At 41.7% G+C, this 25,249-nt stretch overlaps 1 protein-coding gene across 4 annotated transcripts in view; it reads right to left on the reverse strand.

The window, feature by feature from the left end:
* Bap170 (Brahma associated protein 170kD) overlaps positions 1-25,249 on the reverse strand; it is a 284,703-nt gene that overhangs the window by 40,723 nt on the left and 218,731 nt on the right. For all 4 annotated transcript variants that reach the window (XM_071662586.1, XM_071662584.1, XM_071662583.1 and 1 more), the window contains one exon: positions 19,181-20,986. In XM_071662586.1, coding sequence (XP_071518687.1) covers positions 19,181-20,986 — 1,806 coding nt within the window. The remainder of the gene's footprint in view (positions 1-19,180; positions 20,987-25,249) is intronic.

The raw sequence follows: 25,249 nt of genomic DNA on the forward strand, positions 1-25,249 counted from the left end.
TTAAAAAAAGATAGATTTGTATGTGGCATTTTGAGATCTGGAGAGGGCATATGGTAAGGTTAATGGATATGCTTTGCAGAAGGTATTAAGAATATATGTGGTGTGGGAGGTAAGATGCTAGAATTGATGAGAAGTTTTTATCATGGGTGTAAGGCATGTGTATGAGTAGGAAGAGAAGAGAGTGATTGGTTCCTAGTTAAGATAGGTCTATGGCAGGGGTAAGTGATGTCACCATGGTTGTTTAATTCATCTATGGATGGGGGTGGTTTGGGAGGTAAACGCAAGTTTTGGAGTGAGGGGGCAAGCATGCAGTCTTGTTGTGCATGAGAGGTCCTGGGAAGCGAGTCATTTGTTGTTTGCCAATGATTCAGCACTGTTGGGTGATTCAAGTGAGAAGCTGCAGAAGTTGGTGACTGAGTTTGGAAGTGTGAAAGGAGAAAGTTAGTCTGAATGAAGAAAAATTGGAGGAAGAAGTGATTTTGATATCTGGGAAAGGACTTGACAGCAAATGGAACCATGGAAGTGAGAAGTGAGTCATAGGGTGGGAGAGACGGCAAAAATTCTGAGGGCAATGGAGAATGTGTGGAACGTGAGACATTAGACATTAGCTCGGAGAGCAGAAATGGGTATGCTTGAAGAAGCAGTAGTTCCAACAATATCATATGGTTGAGAGGCATGGGCTACCTTAGATAGGGTTATCCGGAGGAGGATGTGTGTTGGGAATGAAATCTCTGGGGACAATATGTGGTGTGAGGTGGTTTGATCTGAGTAATTAATGAAAGGGTAAGAGAGATGTGTCGTTATGAAAAAAATTGTGACTGAGATAGCAGAAGAGGGTGTGTTGAAATGGAGAGAATGAGTGAGGAAAGGTTGACAAAGAGGATATATGCATCAGAGGCTGGAGGAACAAGGGGAAGTGGTATATCATATGGGACATGGAGGGTGTGCAAGGAATAGAGCAAATTCGAATGATGAGGTAATCTGGGGTCAATGTGCTGTAAATGGACAACCAGGGTATGTGAACTGTCTAGGGTTGACCATGGAAAGGTCTATGGGGCCTGGATGTGCACAGGGAGCAGTGGATTAAGTGCGTTACACCTGATATCTAAAGAAGAAGTGCGAGTGAATGTGGCCTTTCTTTGTTTTCTGGTCCTACCTCACTAACACGGGATGGCGATGCTGCTCCCTGTGGGGCAGGGTGGTGCCAAGAATGGATGAAGGTGAGCAAGTGTGAATATGAATAAACATTATCAATTTTTTTTTTCTTTTTTTTTTTTAATCCCTGGGATAGGGGAGAAAGAATACTTCCCATGTATTCCCTGCATGTCGTAGAAGGTGACTAAAAGGGAAGGGAGTGGGGGGCTGGAAATCTTTCCCTCCCGCTTATAATTCCAAAAGAAGAAACAGGGAGGTGGGCCAATTGAGGATATACCCTCTAAGGCTCACTCCTCTGTTCTTAAAGCTACCTTACCAATGCAGGATAAGGGAAATATGTATGTGTAAAAAAAAAAAATGCATGTTTTTTTATTTCATTACAATTAATCGCTGTTTCCCACAGCAGCGAGGCAGCACCAGGAAACAGAAGAAGCATGGCCTAACCTCATATACACATTGCCATTCTTTTTTTATTATACTTTGTCGCTGTCTCCCGTGTTAGTGAGGTAGCGCAAGGAAACAGACGAAAGAATGGCCTAATCCACCCACATACACATGTATATACATACACGTCCACACACACACACTTATACATACCTATACATTCCAACGTATACATGTATATACACACACAGACATATACATATATACACACGTACATAATTCATACTGTCTACCCCTATTCATTCCCATCGCCACCCCGCCACACATGAAATGAAAACTCCCTCCCCCCCCCGCATGTGCATGAGGTAGCGCTAGGAAAAGACAGCAAAGGCCACATTCGTTCACACTCAGTCTCTACATGTCATGTATAATGCACCATAACCACAGCTCCCTTTCCACATCCAGGCCCCACAAAACTTTCCATGGTTTACCCAAGACGATTCACATGCCCTGGTTCAATCCATTGACAGAACGTCAACCCCGGTATACCACATCGTTCCAATTCATTCTATGCCTTGCATGCCTTTCACCCACCTGCATGTTTAGGCCACGATCACTCAATCTTTTTCACTCCATCTTTCCACCTCCAATTTGGTCCCCCACTTCTCCTCGTTCCCTCCACCTCTGACACATATATACTCTTTGTCAATCTTTCCTCACTCATTCTCTCCATGTGACCAAACCATTTCAAAACACCCTCTTCTGCTCTCTCAACCACCCTCTTTTTATTACCACACATCTCTCTTACCCTATTATTACTTAATCAAACCACCTCACACCACATATTGTCCTCAAACATCTCATTTCCAGCACATCCACCCTCCTGCGCACAACTCTATCCATAGCCCACGCCTCGCAACCATACAACATTGTTGGAACCACTATTCCTTCAAACATACCCATTTTTGCTTTCCAAGATAACGTTCTCGACTTCCACACATTTTTCAACGCTCCCAGAACTTTTGCCCCCTCCCGCACCCTATGATTCACTTACGCTTCCATGGTTCCATCCGCTGCCAAATCCACTCCCAGAAATCTAAAACACTTTACTTCCTCCAGTTTTACTCCATTCAAACTTACCTCCCAAATGACTTGTCCCTCAACTCTACTGTACCTAATAACCTTACTCTTAATCACATTTACTCTCTGCTTTCTTCTTTCACACACTTTACCAAACTCAGTCGCCAGCTTATGCAGTTTCTCACACGAATCAGCCACCAGTGCTATATCATCAGCGAACAACAACTGACTCACTTCCCAAGCTCTCTCATCCGGAACAGACTGCATACTTGCCCCTCTTTCCAAAACTCTTGCATTCACCTCCCTAACAACCCCATCCATAAACAAATTAAACAACCATGGAGACATTACGCACCCCTGCATAAAACCAACATTCACTGAGAACTGATCACTTTCCTCTCTTCCTACACGAACACATGCCTTACATCCTCGATAAAAACTTTTCACTGCTTCTAACAACTTACTTCCCACACCATATATTCTTAATACTTTCCACAGAGCATCTCTATCAACACTATCATATGCCTTCTCCAGATCCATAAATGCTACATACAAATCCATTTGCTTTTCTAAGTATTTCTCACATACATTTTTCAAACAAACACCTGATCCACACATCCTCTACCATTCTGAAACCACACTGCTCTTCCCCAATCTGATGGTCTGTACATGCCTTCAACCTCTCAATCAATACCCTCCCATAGAATTTACCAGGAATACTCAACAAACGTATACCTCTGTAATTTGAGCACTCACTCTTATCTCCTTTGCCTTTGTACAATGGCACTATGCAAGCATTCCTCACCTTGAGTCATACATACATTAAATAACCTTAACAACCAGTCAACAATACAGTCACCCACCTTTTTTTAATAAACTTCACTGCAATACCATCCAAACCCGCTGCCTTGCCGGCTTTCATCATCCACAAAGCTTTTACTACCTCTTCTCTGTTTACCAAATCATTCTCCCTAACCCTATCACTTTCCACACCACCTCGACCAAAACACCCTATACCTGCCACTCTATCATCAAACACATTCAACAAACCTTCAAAATACTCACTCCATCTCCTCACATCACCACTACTTGTTATCACTTCCAAATTAGCCCCCTTCACAGATGTTCCCATTTGTTCCCTTGTCTTACGCACTTTATTTACCTCCTTCCAAAACATCATTTTATTCTCCCTAAAATTTAATGATACTCTCTCACCCCAACTCTCACTTGCCCTATTTTTTAACTCTAGCACCTTTCTCTTGACCTCCTGCCTCTTTCTTTTACACATCTCCCACTCATTTGCATTATCTCCCTGCAAAAATCGTCCAAATGCCTCTCTCTTCTCTTTCACTAATAATCTTAATTCTTCATCCCACCACTCATTACCCTTTTTAATCTGCCAACCTCTCATGCTTCTCATACCACAAACATCTTTTGCGAGAGCCATCACTAATTCCCTAAATAGATCCCATTCCTCCCCCACGACCCTTATGTTCTTTGTTCTCACCTTTTTCCATTCTGTACTCAGTCTCTCCTGGTACTTCCTCACACAAGTCTCCTTCCCAAGCTCACTTACTCTCACCACTCTCTTCACCCCAACATTCTCTACTTCTTTTCTGAAAACATCTACAAATCTTCACCTTCGCCTCCACAAGATAATGATCAGACATCCCTACAGTTGCACCTCTCAGCACATTAACATCCAAAAGTCTCTCTTCCATGCACCTATCAATTAACATGTAATCCAATAATGCTCTCTGGCCATCTCTCCTACTTACGTACGTATGCTTATTTATATCTCTCTTTTTAAACCAGGTATTCCCAATCACCAGTCCTTTTTCAGCGCATAAATCTACAAGCTCTTCACCATTTCCATTTACAACACTGAACACCCCATGTACACCAATTATTCCCTCAACTGTCACATTACTCACCTTTGCATTCAAATCACCCATCACTATAACCTGGTCTCGAGCATCAAACCTACTAACACACTCACTCAGCTGCTCCCAAAACACTTGCCTCTCATGACCTTTCTTCTCATGCCCAGGGGCATATGCACCAATAATCACCCATCTCTCTCCATCCACTTTCAGTTTTACCCATATCAATCTAGAGTTTACTTTCTTACACTCTATCACATACTCCCACCACTCCTGTTTCAGGAGTAGTGTTACTCCTTCCCTTGCTCTTGTCCTTTCACTAACCCCTGACTTTACTTCCAAGACATTCCCAAACCACTCTTCCCCTTTACCCTTGAGCTTTGTTTCACTCACAGCCAAAACATCCAGGCACCTTTCCTCAAGCATACTACCTCTCTCTCCTTTTTTCTCATCTTGGTTTCATCCACACACATTTAGACACCCCAATCTGAGCCTTCGAGGAGGATGAGCACTCCCCGCATGACTCCTGTTTCCCCGTTTAGAAAGTTACAATACATCCACGCCCCACGTACCTTTCCATGGTTTACCCCAGACATTTCACATGCCCTGGTTCAGTCCATTGACAGCACGTTGTCCCTGGTATACCAGATTGTTCTAATTAACTTTATTCCTAGCATGCCTCTCATTCTCCTGCATGTTCAGGCTCCGATTGCCTAAAATCTTTTTCACTCCATCTGTCCACCTTCAATCTGGTCACCCGCTTCTTGTTCCCTCCACCTCCGACATATATATCCTCTTTGTCAACCTTTCCTTAATCATTCATTCCATATGTCCAAACCAGTTCAACACACCCTCTTCCCCTCTCTCAACCACACTATGTATTTCCACACATCTCTTACCCTTTCATTACTTAATTGATCTAGCCACCTCACACCACATGTAGTCCTCAAATGTTTCTTCATTTCCAACATATCCACCCTCCTCGGTAAAACATTATCTATAACCCATGCCTTGCAACCATATAACATTGTTGGAACTGCTATTCCTTCAAAAATACCCATTTCTGCTCTCTGAGATAATGCTCTCTCCACACATTCTTCATCGCTCCCAGAACCTTCACCTCCTCCCCCACCCTATGACTCATTTCTGCTTCCATTTGCTGCCAAGTCCACTCCCAGACATCTAAAACACTTCACTTCCTCTAATTTTTCTCCATTCAAACTTACGTCCCAACTAACTTGTCCCTCAAGTTGCTCTTATTCACATTTTCTCTCAACTTCCTCCTTTCACACACTTTTCTAAACTCAGTTGCCAATTTCTGCACTTCCTCACTTGAATCAGCCACCAGTGCAGTATCATTGGCAAACAACAACTGACTCACTTCCCAGGCCTTCTCATCCCTAAGAGACTGCATACTCACCCCTCTCACCAAAACTTTGCATTTACTTCTCTAACCACACCATCCATAAACAAATTAAACAACCATGGGGACATCACACACCCCTGCTGCAGACCAACCTTCACTGGGAACCAATCACTCTCTTCTCTTCTTACCCAAACACATAGGAATCAATCACTCTCCTCCCTTCTTACTCATACACATAGGAACCGATCACTCTCCTCTCTTCTTACTCATACACATGCCCTGTACCCTTGATTAAAACTTCTCACCAATTCTAGCAGCTTACCTCCAACACCATATATTCTGAAGTCCTTCCACAAAGCACCTCTATAAACCCTATCACATGCCTTCTCCAGATCCATAAAAGCTGTATACAAATGCATCTGTCTATCTCTATCAACCTTATCATAAGCCTTCTCTAGATCCATAAAAGCTACATAAAAATCCATCTGTTTTTCTAAGTATTTCTCATATATTCTTCAAAGTAAACTCTTGATTCACACATTCTCTACCACTTCTAAAACTGCACTGCTCCTCCTCAATATGATGCTCTGTACATGCCTTCTACCTCTTAATCAATACCCACCCATACAATTTCCCAGGAATACTCTGTAGTTTGAACAACACTAAACTTTATCCCCTTTACCTCTGTACAATGGCACTACACATGCATTTCACCAATCCTCAGGCACTTCACCATGATCGACTATACAATGAATACCCTTACCAACCAATCAACAAGACAACCCCCCTTTCTTAACAAATTCAACTGCAATACAGGTACACCACGGATTTTCCCACAACTGATGGTTCGGCACCTTTAGTCCAGACAAAGTTACGTGAGGGAACTTGAAACTACCACAGCCTCCAGACTAGTTTACTGAGTGGCCACAGATGGCGTTGCATGTAGGGCACGCTTATTTACATTCTTTGCACTGCACTTGTTGGTGGTGATACCACAATTCTCCGAGATTCTTGAATTATTCTGCTTAAATCTAATTCTAGCTATGGCTTCTTCTAAGACAAATGAGAGTGTCAGTTGTGGTGTCAAATGTAAACACCAGTCCATATCGATCCAAGATAAAGTCAACTGTTGAAAAAAAATGGATCATGGTGTTTTGGTGCATAAGCTGTGTGACATCTACAGTATTGGTTCATCAACTATTTATAATATAAAGAAGCAAAGGGAGAAAACACTGAAGTTCTATGCAGACCGATTCCAAGAAGCAAATGACGAAGAAAAACTATGAAAGATGGCAAGAGTAATGAGCCCGATTGAGTGACAATGAAATGGTTTTGACAACACAGGAGTGATGGAGTGGATTTGTCAGGTAGCATGATAATGGACCAGGGTAAGTTGTTACATAAAGAACTTAAATTACAACATGAGCGTGACTATAGTGAAGATGGCTTCAAATAATCAAGATGCGTCATGGAATTTCCGTGAATAAAGTGTGCTAAGAAAAGCAGTCTGCAAACCATGAAGAAGCTGCCGAGTATGTAGACAAATTTGTGAAACTCATAGCTGACGAGCATCTCAGTCCTGAGCAGGTGTATAACGTATTTCATTTATTTGTTTAATTTACATTCGGTATTTAATTTAAATTTCTAGCAGTCCACTATATACTTTAGACACATCGGAGATGTATAATTAGTGGGTCAGAGGTGTGTTGATGAGTTATTATTACATAACCACAGTTGGTCTGGCAAAATGGTTAATTCGGCAAGGCTTTGGAACCAAGAGTGCCAGAAAATGTGTGGTCTACCTGTACCATTCAAACCTGCTGCTTTGTCAGACTTCATCTTCCACAAGGCTTTCACCAACTCTTCTCTCTTTGCCAAACCACTCTCCCTGACTCTCTCACTTCGCACACCACCCTGACCTAAACACCCTACATCTGCCACTCTATCATCAAACACATTCAACAAACCTTCATAATACTCTCTCCATCTCCAGTTCATTCCATCACTACCTGTTATCACTTCCCACCTTTCCCCCTTCATCAATGTTCCAATTTGTTTTCTTGTCTTATGCTCATTATTTACCTCCTTCCAAAACATCTCCCACCCCCACCCAAAGTTTAATGATACTTTCTCACCCCTATTCTCAGTTGCCCTCTTTTTCACCCTTGCACCTTCCTCTTATACATCTCCCATATTCACCGTTTCCTGCATTAGCAATAGCGTCATGAACAGATGACTGAGCCTAAGACAGAAAAATCCTCATTCAGCTGCTTTCTACATTCCTTCTTTTGGTACAGTAATAACAGGATGGGAGTATTTCCAGCCCCTTGCTTCCACCCCTTTTAGTCATCTTCCACGACACACAAGGTACACAAGGGCAGAATTCTTTTCCCCATCCTTCGTTTTCAACTAATGCATGAACTAGACATGCACACATCCAGTCAGAGTATGACATGGTAAATTATATTCTTTACATATTTTTTTAAACAATACTCTTTAGCAAGTTCATGTTATATTAATATACTAAAAAAATTCATTAGAAAAAGTACACTTACAAAAAACACTAACAGGAATATGAGTGAGTAGTACAGTAGTGTACTGTTTAAAACATTTCTAGCTCAAAGAGACAGTGGTCACCTAAAGGTTCAAAACATACATCGTCACTGAATGATATTTATATCTATTATTATACTTTGTTGCGGTCTCCCTTGTTAGTGAGGTAGCACAAGGAAACACACGAAAGAATGGCACAACCCACCCACATACACATGTACATACTTACACGTCCACACACGCACATATACATACCTTTACATTTCAACGTATACATACACAGACATATACATATATACACATGTACATAATTCGCACTTGCTGCCTTTATTCATTCCTGTTGCTACCCTGCCAAACATGAAATGAGAACCCCTTCCCCCCCGCATGAGTGCGAGGTAGCACTAGGAAAAGACAACAAAGGCCACATTCGTTCACACTCAGTCTCTACCTGTCATGTATAATGCACCGAAACCACAGCTCCCTTTCCACATCCAAGCCCTACACAACTTTCCATGGTATACCCCAGATGCTTCACATGCCCTGGTTCAGTCTAGTGACAGCACATCGGACCATGCATACCACATTGTCCCAATTCACTCTATTCCTTGCACGCCTTTCACCCTCCAGCATGTTCAGGCCCTGATCACTCAAAATCTTTTTCACTCCATCTTTCCACCTCCAATTTGGTCTCCCACTTCTCCTTGTTCCCTCCACCTCTGACACATATATCCTCTTTCTCAATCTTTCCTCACCCATTCTCTCCATGTGACCAAACCATTTCATAATACCCTCTTCTGCTCTCTCAACCAGACTCTCTGTATTACCACACATCTCTCTTAACATTTCATTACTTACTTGATCAAACCACCTCACACCACATATTGTCCTCAAACATCTCATTTAAACACATCCACCCTCCTCCGCACAACTCTATCTATAGCCCACACCTCACAACTATGGTTCCATCTGCTGCCAAATCCACTCCCGGATATCTAAAACACTTCACTTCCTCCACTTTTTCTCCATTCAAACATACCTCCCAATTGACTTGGCCCTCAACCATACTGTACCTAATAACCTAATAACCTCCTCCGCACAACTCTATCTATAGCCCACACCTCGCAACTATGGTTTCATCTGCTGCCAAACCCACTCCCAGATATCTAAAACACTTCACTTCCTCCACTTTTTCTCCATTCAAACATACCTCCCAATTGACTTGGCCCTCAACCATACTGTACCTAATAACCTTGCTCTTATTCACATTTACTCTCAGCTTTCTTCTTTCACACATTTTACCAAACTTAGTCACCAGCTTCTGCAGTTTCTCACATGAATCAGCCACCAGCACTGTATCATCAGCGAACAACAACTGACTCGCTTCTCAAGACCTTTCATCCACAACAGACTGCATACTTGCCCCTCTCTCCAAAACTCTTGCATTCACCTCCCTAACAACCCCATTCATAAACAAATTAAACAACCATGGAGACATCATGCACCCCTGCTGCAAACCAACATTCACTGCGAACCAATCACTTTCCTCTCTTCCTACACGTCCATATGCTTTACATCCTCGATAAAAACTTCACTGCTTCTAGCAACTTGCCTCCCACACCATATATTCTTAATACCTTCCACAGAGCATGCCTTCTTCAGATCCATAAATGCTACATACAAATCCATTTGCTCTTCGAAGTATCTCTCACATACATTCTTCAAAGCAAACATCTGATCCACACATCCTCTACCAATTCTGAAACCACAATGCTCTTCCCCAGTATGATGCTCTGTACATGCCTTCTCAATCAATACCCTCCTGTATAATTTCCGAGAAATACTCAACAAACTTATACCTCTGTAATTTGAGCACTCACTTTTATCCCCTTTGCCTCTGTACAATGGCACTACGCATGCATTCCGCCAATCCTCAGGCACCTCACCATGAGTCATACATACATTAAATATCCTTACCAACCAGTCAACAATACTGTCACCCCCTTTTTAAATAAATTCGACTGCAATATCATCCAAACCCGCCATCTTGCCAGCTTTCATCTTTCCCAAGCTTTCACTACCTCTTCTCTGTTTACCAAATCATTCTTCCTAACCCTTTCACTTTGCACACCACCTCGTCAAAAACACCCTTTATCTGCAAGTCTATCATCTAACACATTCAAAAACCTTCAAAATACTCACTTCATCTCCTTCTCACATCACCACTACTTGTTATTACCTCCCCATTAGCCCCCTTCACCGATGTTCTCGTTTGATCTCTTGTCTTACGCACTTTATTACCTCCTTCCAAAACATCTTTTTAGTCTCCCTAAAATTTAATGATACTCTCTCACCCCAACTCTCATTTGCCCTCTTTTTCACCTCTTGCACCTTTCTCTTGACCTCCTGCCTTTCTTTTACATCTCCAAGTCATTTGCATTATTTCCCTGCAAAAATCGTCCAAATGCCTCACTCTTCTCTTTCACTAATAATCTTGCTTCCTCCCACCACTCATTACCCTTTCTAATCTGCCAACCTCCCCCGCTTCTTATGCCACAAGCATCTTTTGCGCAAGCCATCACTGCTTCCCTAAATACATCCCATTCCTCCCCCACTCCCCTTTCGTCCTTTGTTCTCGCCTTTTTCCATTCTGCACTCAGTTTTTCTTGGTACTTCCTCACACAAGTCTCCTTCCCTAGCTCACTTACACTCACCAATCTCTTTACCCCAACATTCTCTCTTCTTTTCTGAAAACCTTTACAAACCTTCACCTTCGCCTCCACAAGATAATGATCAGACATCCCTACAGTTGCACCTCTCAGCACATTAACATCCAAAAGTCTCCCTTTCACACGCCTATCAATTAACACGTAATCCAATAATGCTCTCTGGCCATCTCTCCTAATTACATATGTATACTTATGTATATCTCTCTTTTTAAACCAGGTATTCCCAATCACTCGTCCTTTTTCAGCACAAATCTACAAATTCTTCACCATTTCCATTTACAACACTGAACACCCAATATACACCAATTATTCCCTCTCCTCAACTGCCACATTACTCATCTTTGCATTCAAATCACCCATCACTATAACCCGGTTTCGTACATCAAAACTACTAAGACATTCAATTAGCTGCTTCCAGGTGCATAGGCACCAATAATCACCCCTCTCTCTCCATCCACTTTCAGTTTTACCCATATCAATCTAGAGTTTACTTTCTTACACTCTATCACATACTCCCACCACTCCTGTTTCAGTAGCGCTACTCCTTCCGTTGCTCTTGTCCTCTCACCAACACCTGACTTTACTCCCAAAACATTCCCAAACCACTCTTCCCCTTTACCCTTGAGCTTTGTTTCACTCACGAGCCAAAACATTCTGGTTCCTTTACTCAAACATACTACCTATCTCTCCTTTTGTCTCATCTGGGCTACATCCACACTCATTGAGACACCCCAATCTGAGCCTTCAAGGAGGATGAGCACTCCCCGTGTGACTCCTTCTTCTGTGTCCCCTTTTAGAAAGTAAAAATACGAGGGGAGGGTTTCTAGCAAACTATATTGTTTATAAACTTTTATAAACTTTTTAATACAATTCTCTTTAATATGTTCATAAATAATTCTAGTACTGAAAATAAGTTATATTCAAAGGAAAACAATGGATATGTCAGTGGTGCAGTAAAATGTTAGCAAATTTGGGTAGGCAAATAAATCATTTTTCTAATGATATAATAGGCTGTGTTTTATATATATAATCTTTCTTTACAGTTCTCTTCAGTGCCTTCTTACCTAATGAATGAACTTATCACACACATACTTACAGAGATTACAGAAAAACCCTTACCTTGCCTATCCGAGAGTCCTGAAGAAATGTGGTTGTAATAAATAGAGATACCTATCATTTTTTTAAGAATTGCATATTATTGCCATTGCTTGGATAAGAGCCTTACCAAACTCTGCCTGCACATGGTTACACCATGAGTAAAGTCACTTTTGACAAGGCTGTATCATTGGGAATACAGTCACATCAAAGAACTTCCCACGACTCATAAAAATTGCTTGGATAACACTTTTGAGTGTTATTTGGTGTGTTATTTCCATTACTTACATAGCATTTTGTTTTTCCCCAGTCCCTAAACCCTTACTTACATGGAAATAAATGTCACAATATAGCATGATTTAATACCACACAAACTTTTTGTGCGCCTATCTCATGTTATATCCTTGTCCTACAGTACTTTCTGCCCTTAGGTATGGTCTTTAAACACAAAGCTAGTGATGCAAGTTGTACAAACCTAAGGACAATGAGAATGATGTCTTAGAGAAAATTGTGGGCATATTTGAAGACCTTTGTATTGGGCTACAGTAACATTTGTTAGGTAGCATTTTGGTGTTTGAGAGTCTACAATGAGAACCTTAAAGAGAAATAAGGCAGTCTCTTCAGCAGCAAAGCTAGTTGTCTACTTTGTAGAAATACAAAGACCCAGAGGAGAGCATCAGGATGTGCTGCCCTCTTTCAGTATAGTATTATAACAATTCTTTTTTGCTAAGTTTTGTATATATTTTCCTTATAATTCTGTAAAATAAGCATATTGTTTCTGTGGTATAAAATGCCGATCGACAAATGTGAAGTACTAATAACAGGACCTATGATAAGTCTCTTAAGGGGAATACCCCTATTTTCCATAAGGCTAGTATGTTACCAACCATGGTCTTGTCGACCACAAGGTCTCTGAGAGCATATCACTGTAAAAATACCAGAATAATAATTTTTTGTCAATGAAATATACTTGTACAGTGATATTCTTCACTGCCATATAAATATATCTGAAATTCGAAGATTGATTACATTTTTCAGCAAACATGAAAAATATAAATTTCTAGGTTGAGAAAAGAAACCTGAGATTTTAAGGAGTTAAAGGTCTATAACACTAAACCTGCCACCTTTTTTTGAAGAGGCATCCATTAGTTCATTTGACATTATCACTCTGTCATTTACTATGCTCTTCCTAGAGATCACAGTATTCAATTAAGTCCAACATTCTGTACTGTCTTTCACTCTTATTATGGAATGCTGAAAACTTTCCACCCTGAAAAAGTACTTCACAATCAGCAACCCAACAGACCCTGGTGAAGTTTTCAGGCACTTTCTACCCCAAAAGTTAAGGATAGCTAATGTACTTTGTAGTTTTTTATATCTCCTATTCCAAACTTATTTTACTATTGTCTACAAAAGGTATGAAACTCGCTGGTTTGTGTCTGCAATAATTTTTGATACAAGAATAAGAAACTGCTGAGAAATAATAACAATTCTTGGGAACTGTTCACGAACAATACCCATTTGAGCTTCTTATCAAGGACAAAACACAGCCAAACCTAATGTGCTGTGATCCATTATCTTTACCTTCCCATTCTGAGCACTTTTGTGAATATTTTATATTATTTGTCAAAGGCTTTAGCAAAGTCTGTGTACAGTATATCAAATCACCATTTACTTCATAAGCTCCCAATACATTTAATTGTAGAGATAATGCAAGCTATGTTTCCGTGAAACAATGCTGCCCTGGACTATGTAGATTACTAAATTCCATGCATTCACTCAATTAACATCTCATTACTCTCTGTAAATCTAATATGTAATGTTAACTCTAGATGTCTGGAAGTAACTTCTAAAACTGCTTTGCTTCCTCTTTAATAGTTTAAGCACAGACTGCAGCTGACATAGGAAGAGAGGGTGGGTAGTGTGATCCCTTTTGCTTATCAATACAGTTCATTTGCTGTATCTAAATTACCAATGAATATGATATCCAAAAAGCCTCTGAAAGCATGATGGTAAGAACGTATCAAATGTGCATAAAAGAATTGGATAAAGATACATCTAACCACTAAAATCACTAACACATTTCATCTTTCATCATAATATCACTGCTGATTGAGGTTCTATTTTCATAATTTTCAGATCTTCCTTTGAGGCTCAATCATCTATTCCTGACACTACCTCATGAAAGCAAGAAACTGCAAACAGTTATGAGAGAAAGATGATGTTTGCTGGGAATTTTCATCAATCTACTGTGCAGTGTACAATCCAGAGTTAAGTCTGGGCAGTTTAAGCTGTCACATAACTGTCTATTTTCTGGAGTCTCCTTATACAAATAGAATGTGCAATCTATGCAACTAACATACTGCAATAAAACATTCTCTGAGGGAACCATTTCAAACTGTGCATCAGGTGAATATGCTGGAAGAATTTATGTTAAGGCAAATAAAGCCTTCATAATCAAGTTAAAATTTTACAGTAACCTTTCAACATTCCTCTAACTTCATCAGACAAAATATCCAATGTCATATTCTTATCAAAACATAAACTCTGTTTCAGAGAACTCTATCACTGCATATTATAAAAAAGTTATGTATACACCTGATCCCCTACTTATGAGTATGCAACTTATGATCATCCATACATACAACAGGAAAAAATTTGAAATGAAAAATAAATTTGTTTATGGATGGGGTTGTTAGGGAGGTGAATGCAAGAGTTTTGGAAAGAGGGGCAAGTATGAAGTCTGTTGGGGATGAGAGAGCTTGGGAAGCGAGTCAGTTGTTGTTCGCTGATGATACAGCGCTGGTGGCTGATTCATGTGAGAAACTGCAGAAGCTGGTGACTGAGTTTGGTAAAGTGTGAAAGAAGAAAGTTAAGAGTAAATGTGAATAAGAGCAAGGTTATTAGGTACAGTAGGGTTGAGGGCAAGTCAATTGGGAGGTGAGTTTGAATGGAGAAAAACTGGAGGAAGTGAAGTGTTTTAGATATCTGGGAGTGGATCTGGCAGCGGCTGGAAACATGGAAGCGGAAGTGGATCATAGGGTGGGGGAGGGGGCGAAAATTCTGGGAGCCTTGAAGAATGTGTGGAAGTCGAGAACATTATCTCGGAAAGCAAAAATGGGTATGTTTGAAGGAATAGTGGTTCCGACAATGTTGTATGGTTGCGAGGCGTGGACTATGGATAGAGTTGTGCGCAGGAGGATGGATGTGCTGGAAATGAAATGTTTGAGGACAATGTGTGGTGTGAGGTGGTTTGATCGAGTAAGTAACGTAAAGGTAAGAGAGATGTGTGGAAATAAAAAGAGCGTGGTTGAGAGAGCAGAAGAGGGTGTTTTGAAATGGTTTGGTCACATGGAGAGAATGAGTGAGGAAAGATTGACCAAGAGGATATATGTGTCGGAGGTGGAGGGAACGTGGAGAAGAGGGAGACCAAGTTGGAGGTGGAAAGATGGAGTGAAAAAGATTTTGTGTGATCGGGGCCTGAACATGCAGGAGGGTGAAAGGAGGGCAAGGAATAGAGTGAATTGGAACGATGTGGTATACCGGGGTTGACGTGCTGTCAGTGGATTGAATCAAGGCATGTGAAGCGTCTGGGGTAAACCATGGAAAGCTGTGTAGGTATGTATATTTGCGTGTGTGGACGTATGTATATACATGTGTATGGGGGTGGGTTGGGCCATTTCTTTCGTCTGTTTCCTTGCGCTACCTCGCAAACGCGGGAGACAGCGACAAAAAAAAAAAAAAAAAAAAAAAAAAAAAAAAAAAAAAGTGCAAGAGGTGAAAAAAAGGGCAAATGAGAGTTGGGGTGAGAGAGTATCATTAAATTTTAGGGAGAATAAAAAGATGTTCTGAAGGAGGTAAATAAAGTGCGTAAGACACGGGAGCAAATGGGAACTTCAGTGAAGGGCACAAATGGGGAGGTGATAACAAGTAGTGGTGATGTGAGAAGGAGATGGAGTGAGTATTTTGAAGGTTTGTTGAATGTGTTTGATGATAGAGTGGCAGATATAGGGTGTTTTGGTCGAGGTGGTGTGCAAAGTGCGAGGGTTAGGGAAAATGAGTTGGTAAACAGAGAAGAGGTAGTAAAAGCTTTGCGGAAGATGAAAGCCGGCAAGGCAGCAGGTTTGGATGGTATTGCAGTGGAATTTATTAAAAAAGGGGGTGACTGTATTGTTGACTGGTTGGTAAGGTTATTTAATGTATGTATGACTCATGGTGAGGTGCCTGAGGATTGGCGGAATGCGTGCATAGTGCCATTGTACAAAGGCAAAGGGGATAAGAGTGAGTGCTCAAATTACAGAGGTATAAGTTTGTTGAGTATTACTGGCAAATTATATGGGAGGGTATTGATTGAGAGGGTGAAGGCATGTACAGAGCAGCAGATTGGGGAAGAGCATTGTGGTTTCAGAAGTGGTAGAGGATGTGTGGATCAGGTGTTTGCTTTGAAGAATGTATGTGAGAAATACTTAGAAAAGCAAATGGATTTGTATGTAGCATTTATGGATCTGGAGAAGGCATATGATAGAGTTGATAGAGATGCTCTGTGGAAGGTATTAAGAATATATGGTGTGGGAGGAAAGTTGTTAGAAGCAGTGAAAAGTTTTTATCGAGGATGTAAAGGCATGTGTACGTGTAGGAAGAGAGAAAGTGATTGGTTCTCAGTGAATGTAGGTTTGCGGCAGGGGTGTGTGATGTCTCCATGGTTGTTTAATTTGTTTATGGATGGGGTTGTTAGGGAGGTGAATGCAAGAGTTTTGGAAAGAGGGGCAAGTATGAAGTCTGTTGGGGATGAGAGAGCTTGGGAAGTGAGTCAGTTGTTGTTCGCTGATGATACAGCGCTGGTGGCTGATTCATGTGAGAAACTGCAGAAGCTGGTGACTGAGTTTGGTAAAGTGTGTGAAAGAAGAAAGTTAAGAGTAAATGTGAATAAGAGCAAGGTTATTAGGTACAGTAGGGTTGAGGGTCAAGTCAATTGGGAGGTGAGTTTGAATGGAGAAAAACTGGAGGAAGTAAAGTGTTTTAGATATCTGGGAGTGGATCTGGCAGCGGATGGAACCATGGAAGCGGAAGTGGATCATAGGGTGGGGGAGGGGGCGAAAATTCTGGGAGCCTTGCAGAATGTGTGGAAGTCGAGAACATTATCTCGGAAAGCAAAAATGGGTATGTTTGAAGGAATAGTGGTTCCAACAATGTTGTATGGTTGCGAGGCGTGGGCTATGGATAGAGTTGTGCGCAGGAGGATGGATGTGCTGGAAATGAGATGTTTGAGGACAATGTGTGGTGTGAGGTGGTTTGATCGAGTGAGTAACGTAAGGGTAAGAGAGATGTGTGGAAATAAAAAGAGCGTGGTTGAGAGAGCAGAAGAGGGTGTTTTGAAGTGGTTTGGGTACATGGAGAGGATGAGTGAGGAAAGATTGACCAAGAGGATATATGTGTCAGAGGTGGAGGGAACAAGGAGAAGAGGGAGACCAAATTGGAGGTGGAAAGATGGAGTGAAAAAGATTTTGTGTGATCGGGGCCTGAACATGCAGGAGGGTGAAAGGAGGGCAAGGAATAGAGTGAATTGGAGCGATGTGGTATACCGGGGTTGACGTGCTGTCAGTGGATTGAAGCAGGGCATGTGAAGCGTCTGGGGTAAACCATGGAAAGCTGTGTAGGTATGTATATTTGCGCGTGTGGACGTATGTATATACATGTGTATGGGGGGGGGTTGGGCCATTTCTTTCGTCTGTTTCCTTGCGCTACCTCGCAAACGCGGGAGACAGCGACAAAGTATAATAAATATAAAATATATATATATATATATATATATATATATATATATATATATCCCTGGGGATAGGGGAGAAAGAATACTTCCCACGTATTCCCTGCGTGTCGTAGAAGGCGACTAAAAGGGAAGGGAGCGGGGGGCTGGAAATCCTCCCCTCTCGTTTTTTTTTCCCCCCCCCCCCAAAAGAAGGAACAGAGAAGGGGGCCAGGTGAGGGTATTCCCTCAAAGGCCCAGTCCTCTGTTCTTAACGCTACCTCGCAATCGCGGGAAATGGCGGGGAAAAAAAAGAAAAGAAAAAAAAAAGGTAAAGGTAGAGAGAAACTACAGAATCATATAAAAACGAGATAACCATGATAGAAATTGTGTAGGATAAACGAATGCTGTACAGGTATATGAATTCTACATGCCATGCTGACATGCGTCCAACTTACGCCCATTTTGGGATCCAACTAGTTGGTCAGAACGGAACTCGGATGTATGTCAGGGAGGGGGTGTAATAACTCTTTCATAAAGGTATTATACAGCAGCTTCCATGCCACACACAATAAAAGAGAAATCATGGGATGTGTGTTTTGAGAACTACTTATTCAATCTTTAAATAATACATACAAAGATTTTGGAGTGTTTCTTAAAGAAAGATGAGCAACATTATAAAGAATTGTGAAAATGTGAACCCAAACCAAATCTAGGCAGGCACTGGAAGCAATAAATGAGGAAGTGCCAGATGCAAATCCTCAGAAATGAGGAATCAGGGTTGCATTCAAGCCTGAAGTAGTGTACCGACATAATTTTATAGGGATGATTAAATATCTCACCTACGAGAAGAGGCATAAGAAGAGATACCGATGTACTGAAAACTATCCTAAAAGTATATGGGCACAGGAATATCATCTCACACACCTGTTGTCATCCAATTCGCATTATGTTATCTTCATTTTAACATGTCCAAACATCGGAGAATCTTTAAAGGGTTCCAGTATAAATATCAAATGAACAAAATAATAATACTCTCACAAAATTAAGTTTCTTTTCAAATAATAAACAGTTACTAATGATGTGTTTCAAATCCCATAAAAAACCTTATTACAACATCTACAGTCAAGTGGAAAGGGTGGGTAAACATGAATCTTTGGCACAAAAATATTTCAGAAACTTGCACACTTACCTGCTCATTACAATGTCTATCATGGAGATGAGTCATGGCACTAAACCTCCGTCTGACCATGGGGTCACAGCCTGCCCACCCACACTGTATCTCGGCAAAATGTGCAGGGCAATGGACTTTGCAGGCATGATGATACACTTGACCAGCACTGCTGAACACCTGATTGCACCCCCGCCACTCACATAAATACTGTAAGCCACTAGGTTTTCCTGGTCGCCGCGCAACACCAGATGAGAGCACCTGAGGGGCGGGGACATGTGGTGTTTGAGGCCCTTGACTCACAGAGGTTTGTGAAACTGGGACAGCTGTTGGGCCGGCTGGGGCAGGAGCAATGGCAGTAGGTACAGTTGTTGAAGTCTGAACACTATAAGTTGACACATTATTACTGCTACTGCTGCTATTGCTACTACTAGAACTCTGAATCTGGACTGGGGGTGGGGTGGGTGTAGCACGTGTGTCCGCAACTGGAGGGGGTGCATGTACAGTTCTCATTGCAGTTGTGACGGTAGCAACAGGTCCTGTCGTCCCTGACGACACCACTTGTACAATTTGTTGTCCAGCCACTTGCCGTGGTAAAACCAGTTGTTGGCTTTGACCACCCTGATGCTGATTTCCTGAAAGCACCATTTTAGGGTTAGGCAATATAATTAAGGTCTTGGCTGTGGAACCTTGTTGCTGAGGAGCCAACAGCACTGTACCACCAACATTACCAGGCATCACCACTTGACCACTTTGACCTTGTTGTCCGCTTACTACTACAGGTTGACCTTGATTGCCGGCTACAATCATAGTTTGGCCTTGGGCACTTGACACTACCACTGGTTGTTGTCCCTGACTACCTGGGACCACCACCGTTTGACCCTGGTTACCACTCATCACTAACTGCCCCTGGGTATTATTTCCTTGCACAAACACTTGTCCCTGACAATGTGGAACCCCTTGCATGATCACTTGTCCCTGAAAGTTATTCCCTCCCTGCACTAGGACCTGATGTTGGCCACTGCTGCTCTGAGACAGGATCATTTGTCCTCCTAAGACCTGTCCCAATTGTCCCTGATGAAGGATGACTTTTTGTGTTTGTCCTGACTGTCCTTGCTGAATGACCTGTTGAATAACTTGTCCTGCAGATGCCCCCTGGATTATCTGACCGCCCTGCTGCATAATCACACCAGCCTGTGTAGCTGGCCGCTGAAGGATCACCTGACCCTGGGGTGTGACAACGGTTTGAGTAGTGGTTCCTTGCTGTTGCCCAGCTAGTACTGCCTGACTAACTACCATTTGCTGTGGAGCAGTATTACTAGCTGTTGACACTGGTAGTTGTTGTCCTTGACTTAATACCACCTGATGTCCTTGAGAAATTACCTCCCCACTCTCACTTCCATTCTGGCTGACATACAGTGTGATCCGACTGTCTGTTCCTGCTCTTGGGTCCTCCAAGGCTATCCTTTTAGCAGGGGCATTATCAGGGGTCGCAGGTCTCTTAACTCCTTGGCCAGATTCAACTCCTGTCTGACCATTTGCAGTTACTGGACCATTAACCTTTATTTGCTGGCCATGGTTAATGAATTCCAGCCCTCTTTCACTAATTCTCAGCTCACGGTCAACTACACCATTTAATATGTCACCACCAACTGTTTTTTCCAAAAGGTCAGCTAATACATTCTTTTTGGCCTTGGTGTCTGACTCTTCCTCTTTCAAGTCTAATTCAGCCTTGATTCCATTTTGTAAGATACCCTCAAAACTTGTTACTTTCTTATCATTCAGTCCACTGGATATAAAGAAATTTGAATCCTCTTCATTTTTTATCTGAAAATAGAAAACAATATCAATAACATATTAAGAGCAAAAAAAATTGAGAGGTTGAAGGTATGTACAGAGCATTAGATTGGAGAGGAACAAGTGGTTTCAGATAAGTTAAGGATATGCGTATCAGGCGTTTACTTTGAAGAATGTCTGTGTGCAACATTTGGAAAACAAAACGATTTGTATGTGTCATTTATGGATCTGGAGAAAGCATAGAGGGTGTTGACAGAATGCCTTGTAAAGGGTCTTACAAATATACATTTTGAAAGGAAAGCTACTAGAAGCAGTAAAGTTCTCATCAAGGATAAAAGGCATTTGTATGAGTAGCAAAGGGGGAGTGGCCCCTGGTTAAAATTGGAGTGGGACAAGGTTTATGGTGTCACCGTGGCTCTTCTAAATTGTTTGTGGATGGTGGTGGAGATGCTGGAAAATACAAGGGCCTTTGAAATAGAAGGGGTGAGTAAGTAGTTTGTAGGAAAGAGGAGGTCAGAGACGCGAGTCAATTGTTTGTTAATGATAGAGCTCTGGTGGCAGATTCGAGTGAGAAGCTGCAGAAGTTGGTGAGTGACTGTTTGGGAGAGAGTATGAAAAGTGGAATTTGAGAGTAAATGTTAGTCAAAGCAAAGTTATTGGGTTCAGCATGGCAGAGAAACAAGATAGTTGCGGCATGAATTTGAATGAAGAAAATTTGGCAGAAGCAATGTGTTCTAAATACCTGGAAGTGGACATGACAGCAAATGGAACCATGGAAGCAGAAGTGAGTTATAGGGTAGTGGGCTAAGGTTCTGGGAGCATTGAGGAGTGTGTGGAGAGGTCATTACCCTGGAGGAAAAAATGGGTATGTTTGAGGGTGTTGTGTAGTCCCATGACTATGACTAACCCAGGGTCAATTCCTATAAAAGAGTGCTGGTGTTGGCAAGGACCTTTCTAAGGGCTTCTGCAGACCACGGCTGAACTTCTACCAGTAATAGGGATATGTAGAATCCTTTGGAATGATTAGTTCTTCAATAAAACTGTACTCCAGTGATACAGCCTCAACAAAAGCGAATTTTCATTCAAAGTGTAACCTCAAGCTCGTGGAGTCCCTTTTAGCATCACTATCATTTTTAGCATCATTATCATTTTTGATCACTGTTTCCTGCATCAGCAATATATTGCCAGGAAGCAATATATACATAAATGCACATACACGTACATATACATATCAAAATATACATACATATACACAAACATATACTTATAAACACAAGAACATATTCATATTTGCTTGCCTTAATCCATTCCCAGTGCCACTCTGTCCCACAGGAAACAGCATTGCCACCCCCTGCAAAAAAAAAAAAAAAAAAAAAAAAAAAAAAAAAAAAAAAGGCCACATCAACTCACACTCAGTTCCAAGCTGTTATGTGCAATGCACCGAAAACAGCTCCCTATCAACATCCACGCTCCACACACCTTTATATGGTTTACCCTAGATGTTTCACATGCCTTGGTACAGTACACTGGCAGCATGGTGGCCCTGGTTATTTATTTCATTAATTCATTATACCACCTCACACCACATATTGTCCTCAAACATCTCCTTTCCAACACATCCATCCTCTTACGCACAACCCTATCTATAGCCCACGCCTCGCTTCCATGTAACATTCTTGGAACCACTATTCCTTCAAACATAACCATTTTTGCTTTCCGAGACACTGTTCTCGCCTTCCACACATTCTTCAATGCTCCCAGAACTTTCGCCCCCTTCCCCACTCTGCGACTCATTTCCACTTCCATGGTTCCATTCGCTGCCAAATCCACTACCAGATACCTAAAACACTTCACTTTCTCCAGCCCCTCTTCATTCAAACTCACCTCCCAATTGACTTGTCCCTCAACCCTACTGTACCTAATAACGTTGCTCCCACTCACATTCACAGCTTTCTTCTTTCACACACTTTACCAAACTCAGTCACCTGCTTCTGCAGTTTCTCACCCGAATCAGCCACCTGCGCTGTATAACCTGCGAACAACAACTGACTCACTTCCCAAGCCCTCTCCTCCACAACAGACTGCGTACTTGCCTCTCTCTCCAAAACTCTTGCATTCACCTCCCTAAAAACCCCATCCATAAACAAATTAAACAACCATGGAGACATCACACACCCCTCCTGCAAACCGGCATTCACTGAGAACCAATCACTTTCCTCTCTTCCTACTCGTACACATGACCCTGGTATACCATATCACTCCAATCCATTCTATTCCTTGCATGCCTCTCAACCTCCTGCATGTTCAGGCACTGATCTCTCTAAAACTCTTGTGTTCACCTCCCTAACAACACCATCCATAAACAAATTAAACAACCAGGAAGACATCAGACACCCCTGCTGCAAACTGACATTCGCTGAGAACCAATCACTTTCGTCTCTTCCTATTCCTACACATGATCCTGGTAAACCACATCATTCCAATCCATTCTATTCCTTGCATGCCTCTCACCCTCCTGCATGTTCAGGCACTGATTGCTCAAAATCTTTTTCACTCCATCATTCCACCTCCAATTTGGTCTCCTGCTTCTCTGTTTCTCCACCTCTGATGCATATATCCTCTTTGTCACCCTTTTGTCACTCATTCTCACCATATGTCAAAACCATTTCCACACACACTCTTCAGGTTCTCTCAATGACACTTTTTATTACCATACATCTCTCTTACCTTTTCATTACTTAATCAAGCCATCTCACACCACAAACTGTCTTCACACATTTCATTCCAACACATAAACCCTCCTTCGTACAACCCTATCTATAGCCCACACCTTGCAACCATATAATAATGTTGGAACTACTACATCTTCAAACATACCCATTTTTTCTCTCCAAGATAATGTTCTCTCCTTCCACACATTCTTCATTGCTCCCAGAACATTCGCCCCCTCCCACACCCTGCAACTAACTTTGGTGTCCTTGGTTCCATTTGCTGCCAAGTCCACTCCCACACATCTCAGACATTTCACTACCTCCAACCTTTCTCCATTCAAACTTACATCCTGGTTAACTTGTCCCTTAACCCTGCTGAAGCTAATAACCACTCCCTTATATCTAAGACACTTCACTACCTCCAAACTTTCTCCATTCAAACTTACATCTCAATTAACTTGTCCCTTAATCCTGCTGAAACTAATAACCTCGCTCTTATTCACATTTACCCATAACTTTCTCATTTCACACACTTTTCCAAACTTAGTTTCTCACTTGAATCAGCCACCAGGGCTGCCTCATCAGCGAACAACAACTGACTCATTTCCTCGGCCCTCTCATCCCCAAAAGGCTGCATATTCACCCCTATCTCCAACACTCCTGCATCTACCTCCCTAACCACTCCATTCATAAGCAAATTAAACAATCATGGAGACATCAACCACCCCTGCTGCAGGCTGACCTTGACTGGGAACCTATCAATTGATGCTGTCTCCTGTCTCAGCAATGTTGTGCTAGGAAACAGACGAAGAATGGTCCATCCACTTATATATGTACATAAATGCCCATATACATGTAACTATACGTACATAAATGCCCATACACATACATATACACATATACATACACAGAAATATACACACAAACAAGTACATATTCATACTTGCTTGCCTTCATCCATTCCTGATGCCACCCCACAAGAAACAGCATCACCAACCCCCTTTATCAACATTGAAGTGCCAGGAAAACAGACAAAAAGGGCCATATTCATTCACATTCAGTCTAGCTGTCGTGTACAATGAATCAAAACCACAGCTCCCTATCCACATCCACATTAAGTTTAATGCCGCAAAGACCTAATTTCTACGGCTCCCTTTATCGAAAACCCCTCACAACTCTCGTTCTTCCTTTGACGGTTCTGTAATTACACCTCAACTCAATGAACATACTAGGTATTACTGTAACATCCACTCGGAAACTCTAGATTACAGGAATAGCTTATAGATGTTGAAACTTCTCTTCTGAACAGTTGCTTCGTCTATATAAGGGATTGATTGATCCTTGTAACAATCCTACTCTCACACTTGGGGTGGTTCTAGGTTCCAGCTCTGTATGCTTACTCGACAGATTTTGAGTGGAAAGCAATCCAATTTATAAACTTGACCCCCTTGCCTTATGCTGCAATTTTAGTTCACTTTCCATCTTCTATACGTAATACTTTGGTTTCTACTCCCACGAGCTGGCTGTTTGTGTGCCCCTACCACTATCTAGACCACGCAATACTCAGCAACCTGCTGCATCA

This window comes from Panulirus ornatus, chromosome 6, assembly GCF_036320965.1.
Source record: "Panulirus ornatus isolate Po-2019 chromosome 6, ASM3632096v1, whole genome shotgun sequence".
Taxonomy (NCBI): domain Eukaryota; kingdom Metazoa; phylum Arthropoda; class Malacostraca; order Decapoda; family Palinuridae; genus Panulirus; species Panulirus ornatus.